This window comes from Sinocyclocheilus rhinocerous, unplaced genomic scaffold (assembly GCF_001515625.1).
Source record: "Sinocyclocheilus rhinocerous isolate Xijiao unplaced genomic scaffold, SAMN03320098_v1.1 scaffold542, whole genome shotgun sequence".
Classification (NCBI taxonomy): domain Eukaryota; kingdom Metazoa; phylum Chordata; class Actinopteri; order Cypriniformes; family Cyprinidae; genus Sinocyclocheilus; species Sinocyclocheilus rhinocerous.
The window spans coordinates 901,211-907,178 of NW_015638928.1; the positions used below are offsets into that span (position 1 = coordinate 901,211).

A 5,968-nucleotide genomic window follows, 5' to 3' on the forward strand; every position below is an offset into this window, starting at 1 on the left:
GTGTCCCATAGTTGTGTCTAATCTTTTAGATTTTTCATGTACATGTTATAAATAAAGGTTCCTCTTCAGGAACTCGAGCTGCGTCGGAAAACGCTAGGGGAACGCCTTTCAGCGTGACCGGCTCTGAACTCGTGTGTAATCAGACCAATAGATGGGCGAGACGTCACGGGCGGGTGACGTAATGACCAGGAAGCTATAAAAGCACGTGCGGTGAGACCAGCGTCAGCTTTCTGTCATTCAGCAAGCGCTCTGTGTGTGTGTCAGTTGTGAGTCTTATTTGGTGTTGTCTGTCCCAAAAAAAAGAGAATCTGAAAAATAAAAAGATACAATGTCTAAAGCACATGAGAAAAAGAGACACCAGTTAAGCAAGGGCGAGGGTGGGCAGCGTTTCAGACTGTGTGTTCCTCCCTGCCCGCATTTCATTACGGGTGGGGATACACACAGTTTGTGCGTTGTCTGCCTGGGAGCGGAGCATGCTGAGTCAGCTCTTGAGAGGGCTGACTGCCCGCATTGCGAGCGGCTTCCCATGCATGTTCTCCGCTCCCGGAAGGCACTCTTTGAGGAGGGTGCCTCCGCTAGCGTTCCCCGCGGAGCGGCAATTACGCTCGTGGGGTTCGCAGCTGGAACTGGACGGGCGAGTCCCTATCTTCTTCCTCACCCGCCAGATCCAGCACTCGCTCTCCGGGATCGGAAGCCCGCTCTGCGGCTACTTCCCCCCGGGGAGCAGGCTCGGCGCTCCGCCGGTCTTCCTCTTGATGTGGTGGGCGTCGATGAGGATTCGCCCCCTCAATTGCCCCAGTATGAGGAGCTTTTGGAGGTGGTAACTCGTGCTGTGGCCAAATTAAATATCGAGTGGCCCGCCGAGAAAATGGCTAGAGAAGAGTAAATTAGACGAGCATTTTCTGCGTGTTAAGCCACCACCTCCTCGCCGGAGCCTGCCTTTTTTCCTCGACCTCCACACCGAGGTGTCGAAGTCGTGTGGAAGACCGTTCTCGGCCCTCCTCTTTGTTCCCGCCTCCGATTATTATGGCAATGTGGCGGGGATGAATGAGCGCGGTTACAAGACGATGCCCCGGGTAGAACAGACGCTTGCGAGCTATCTGTCTCCCGGCGCGGCGTCGTCTCTAAAGGCTCCGGCATTGCCCTCCAAGCCGCTGCGCACAACCTCAGCGCTGGTGGGCCATATTACCGTGCTCAGGAGAACCGGTGATTTGTCTCTCCGCGCCACTAAAGAGACCGCCCGTGCCATTGGTTACATTTTTGTAATATTGTAATTTTGTAATGTACTATTTCTGTACATAGTACATTATTTAAATTTTTTTTTTATATTAGTTTTATATTACATCCCTACTGTGTTATTCCTATGTATGTCTGCACTATGTTGTATGTCTGCACTATGTTTGTACTTTCTTCTACACTGGAAGCTCCTGTCGTCAAGTCAAATTTCTTGTCTGTGTAAACATACTTGGTAATAAAGCTCTTCTGATTCTGATTCTGATTCTGATTTTTGTGCCTGACCTTATTGAATATGCATTTGTAGGAGATTCCCTTTCAGATGAAAAATTTGTAGGAGGAGAGTATTAAACTGAATAACGCAACTTGATTTACTAACGTTTGCGCTGGTCAAATTACTGGTATTTGCACCATTATTTATCGCCCGAAAAGCATGTCTTAAAGCAGGTGGTAATTTGTGCTGCTCTTGGTAGATTGCGCTGGTTATTATGGCAATGATCTGCTGCGTCTGAGTTCTTTAATCTACACATTGTCAATACATCACCCGCATAAGTTTCCCCTCCCATCGGAGCATTTATGGAATTGCGCTCTCATGCTAATTTGCCTTGTTTAATAAATATATATATATATATATATATATATATTTATATGTCAATTCTTAAATGCAAAATCAAAATCAATCTTTTAGTCTGCTGTTTTAAGTTAACTGCTATTTTTGTAGCGCCTTCCATCCAATAATCACAATAAGCTTTGTGTTTTTTATTTATTTATTTTTTTTTACTGCTGATAAGAAACAAATGCTCAGCTTTTGAATTATGTTCATTTTATCACACAATCTGTACATTAAATGCCATTTTGGCACTCTTTTGATGTGGCATGATGGATCGCTGTATCTGCCTGTGTAGCTGAAGAGGCAACTATTCATCTCTTCTAGTTTACTACAAGTTACAGAGCAAAATAAAGATGAATGAACATCAGAAGGTATGTGGACTATCAAAATAATGTGTAACCTATATTTATTTGTATGTTTCTTTTTGTTTCAGGCCGAGTTCTCGGAGATCAACCTTGTGGCTCATGCTAATGGCACATGCAGTGTGGACATGCAAGTGATCAGAAATGGAACAAAAGTGGTTCGGTAAGTTCAACATCAAAAATCTTTAGATAATACAGCAGTGAGGCCAATATGAGTCCATCATATTCATGTATCTGTTTTTTTTCTGCAGTTTTCAGCATTTATTCATCAGTCTGTATGTTTCCATCCACCCATTTTTATGCGCATTTTGGGATATTGCATAAAAAAAAAAAACACTGGATGGAAACATCAAGATGCGCATAAATTCTAAAAATGTGCATAAAAAAACGTATGCACTCAACTAAGTAGGATAAAATTCTTATCCAATAAGAAAACATGAGCATAAACTGTAATGGAAATAAATTTCTTAAGGCGCATCAAAAAAGACATGCGACTTTGCGATGGGATGGGATGGGATAACTTGACTAACCAGCGGACCGATCTTGTTGCAAAGCATCTGAAAGGCTAGTTTTGTCATTCTAAAATGCTTGAGCAAAGTGTTGCATTATAATTAACTCCCAGAACTGCGTTCCCAAACAGCAGACTCCGAAAATAAGATAACGTGACCGTGTTTAGTCTGCGTGCTCTGAAGCTCGTAATTTATTGGATACTAAAATTATCATATACGGTGCCTTCTCCTACTGCAGCAAATTACATTTTTCTTCGTGATGTTTAGCGCGAGTTAATCAGGAAGTGATCATTTTGTTCTCTTCAACTCACTGGATGGAAACGGTGCTTTATTCGCAAATGTTTTATGCGATATTCCAATTTTACGCACAAGTTTAATTCGGAACTTTGGATGGAAACATAGCTAGTGGTACTGTAGTTTGTTGGTATAGTTCTACAAGACTAATACTCATTAAATTTAGTAGAAATTTAGATAAAACATGTTGGTTTGGTGTGATGTATTGAAGCTTGATTTACTAATGTTATTCAGTTTGATGTTATCAAATAAAGTACATTTTTAACTTAACTAACAAACTGTTCTGACAGTAACTTGTGGCATTAAGGAAAGCTGATGTTTGTGGTTTTAGTTCATGTGTGTTAGCTTTGCATTTATATTCTAGTGCAGCTCTAAACTGAAAATTAATTTTTAAAGACATTTGCTCTAAGATTTAAGTTTTTTTATTCTTGTTTTAGACCAAAAATATTACTGTCACATACTGCACTCACTTGTTAAAAATATATTGTTACTTAAAAGTCCACATAGCCCAACTGTGTTTCATAGTTCAAGTGTTTAAACACAGGTTATAAAATTAAGATTTAAACTGTGATTTACTGTCATGATGACCACAAAATGTGGTTCAACAAAAAGACAGGAAGCCAAAATACAACTTACCATAAGCACAGCTATGCCACTGCGGGTGTGCATGCTGAGAAATGCCAGTTTACTCATGCAGGCGGGATTACATGAGTATGTCAGGGTGGATTTTCCCATTACCTGTGACTCCTAATGAGTGTGTGTGTGTGTGTGTGTGTGGGTGTGTGTGTGTCAGTATAGGTATTGATGTGTCTTTTACTGATGTGGGCGTATGTTGATATGACTGGACAAACATCTGACTTAAATTCACTTGCATAACACTTGAAACGTGCTGTTTTTGTATTTTTTTCCCTTTCTCTTGCATACCTATTGTTGTTCTTCTGGACAAAACTTAGGTGTGTGACTTGTCCCACCCCATTTGTCATAGACTCATGAATGAGGTTTCAAACTGTGCGGTTATAAGCTTTCAGTGGGCGAAAACTAGACGAAAAGTCCCATAGGCTTAACATTGGAACCAAATTTGTGAGATCATATCTCTGGATCAGAAAGTCTTAGAGGTATGGGGTGGGCTCATTTGACTTAGCCTATCAAGCAGTAGTTCAATAACAACTTCATAGCCACATCCTAGCAACCAGTTACAGCACCCCTAGCAACAACCCCATAGACATCCACTGAAAAATAATTAGAGGACCATATCTGGATCAGAACATCATAGAGAGGAGGACTCTTTTGACTCAGAATGGCCAGTAGTCTTCAAATGTCTCCTTGTCTAGCAATGCCTTAGCAATTATTTAAAGAACCCTAGAAACCATATAGCAACATAAATAAGCCATATTTCAGCACCAGAACATTGTACAGTAGAAGCATGGGGTTGGGCTCTTTTGATTCAGACTGGCAAGTCTTGAAATGTCACCATATAAACTATATAGCCACACCCTAGCATCTGTAGAGCAACATAAATACACCATAGTTCAGCTCCACAACTTTATATGCACATGGTGGCTGGCTCTTTTCTGTCACACAGAACGTTTTAAGAAAATATGTATATTTAGTTTCTAATGTACATCATAGCATGATATGAAGAACATGCTTTCTTCACGTGGAAATCCCAGTACAGTGAAAGACTTTGAGTTCAACTAAACACTGTTGACCCTTCATACATACACATATAGAAGAAGTGTCTCAAATGACTCACTCTCTAACCTTTCTGTCTCATCCATTTTGCTCTCTCTCTCTCTCTTTCTCTTTTTACTTATGTTCTTTCAAACTCCCAAAACATTATGTTGTAACTAAACTTTATATACAGATGATTCTATGTCAACTAGAACAAACAAACCATCAAAAATGGCATTTTGAATAATGTCAATTGCAAAAAAGAACAAATCTGGCATTCCCTTCGGTGAATGATTGATCTGAAACTACAGAATGGTTTTGCCAGATTTCAGCTCTGACTAATTTATTATAATCACATAGTTGTTAAAATAACCATATTCTGAGTATCACACATGTATTAAACAGTGTCAGGCTTGTGTTGTGTTTTGTTCCCCATGTGCTCCCTGTGTCCCAGTGTTTATGCCCATATTTGGTCCTTCCTGTTCCTGTCCTAATTGTTTCCAATGTGTTCCAGGTGTGTCTAGTTATCATCCTCGTTTCCTTGTGTATTTTAGTTCGAGTCTGTGCAGTCTGGCTTTGTTCTGTATTGACCGTCTACCCCTGAGTCTACATGTGTGATCCTGCCTGTGTTCCTCGTTGTTTGCGTAAATAAATACATTTGATGTTAATCCTCTTGGTTTCCGTGCACCTTCGTCTCCTCATCTCCGCCACAGTAGGCAGTTGTGACATAATACCGGACCTAAAAAAGATGACTGCAGCTGAGGACGCGCTGTGGGGTTTGCGATAGGGCGGTCTGAGGTTGGAGCGATATGTGGAGGGTTTTCTCGAGCTCTCTAACCGGGTGAGCTGGCACGACGCCGCTTTAGGTGCGTGCTTCCTGCTGGGGTTGGATGACTAGATAATCTGCTGCGATCTTCCTACGTGTGATTTTCCCCTGATCGAGCCGATTAATCTCGTGCTGTTCTTAAATGGTTCAGATTTCGAAGTTGAAGAAGTAAAGAAACTTCCCAAGCCTCGTCATCCAACTCCCGCTGGAACGCGCCGCGTCTCCCCAGCTCCCCCCACGCCGAGAACCTCCACATACCTCTCCAACGGCTCCTACCACCTGCCCAACCCCAAATTCCCAGCTGTCCTCCGAAGCTCCAGCCCACCGGCCGTTCCGATGTCAGACCCGCTGGCTGCTACGGAGTCAAGCCCGCCGGTGGCAGCTCTCTCCTGCTTGCCGGCCGTTCCGATGTCAAACCCGCCGGCCGCAGCTCACTCAAGCCCGCCGGCCGCTCCGAAGATAG

At 42.4% G+C, this 5,968-nt stretch overlaps 1 protein-coding gene across 1 annotated transcript in view; it reads left to right on the plus strand.

Annotated features, from left to right (window-relative positions):
* Window positions 1-5,968, plus strand: part of LOC107750036 (synapsin-2-like) — a 47,978-nt gene that overhangs the window by 33,337 nt on the left and 8,673 nt on the right. The window contains exon 3 of the mRNA XM_016565288.1: window positions 2,277-2,368. Within this exon, the coding sequence (XP_016420774.1) occupies window positions 2,277-2,368 (92 nt within the window). The remainder of the gene's footprint in view (window positions 1-2,276; window positions 2,369-5,968) is intronic.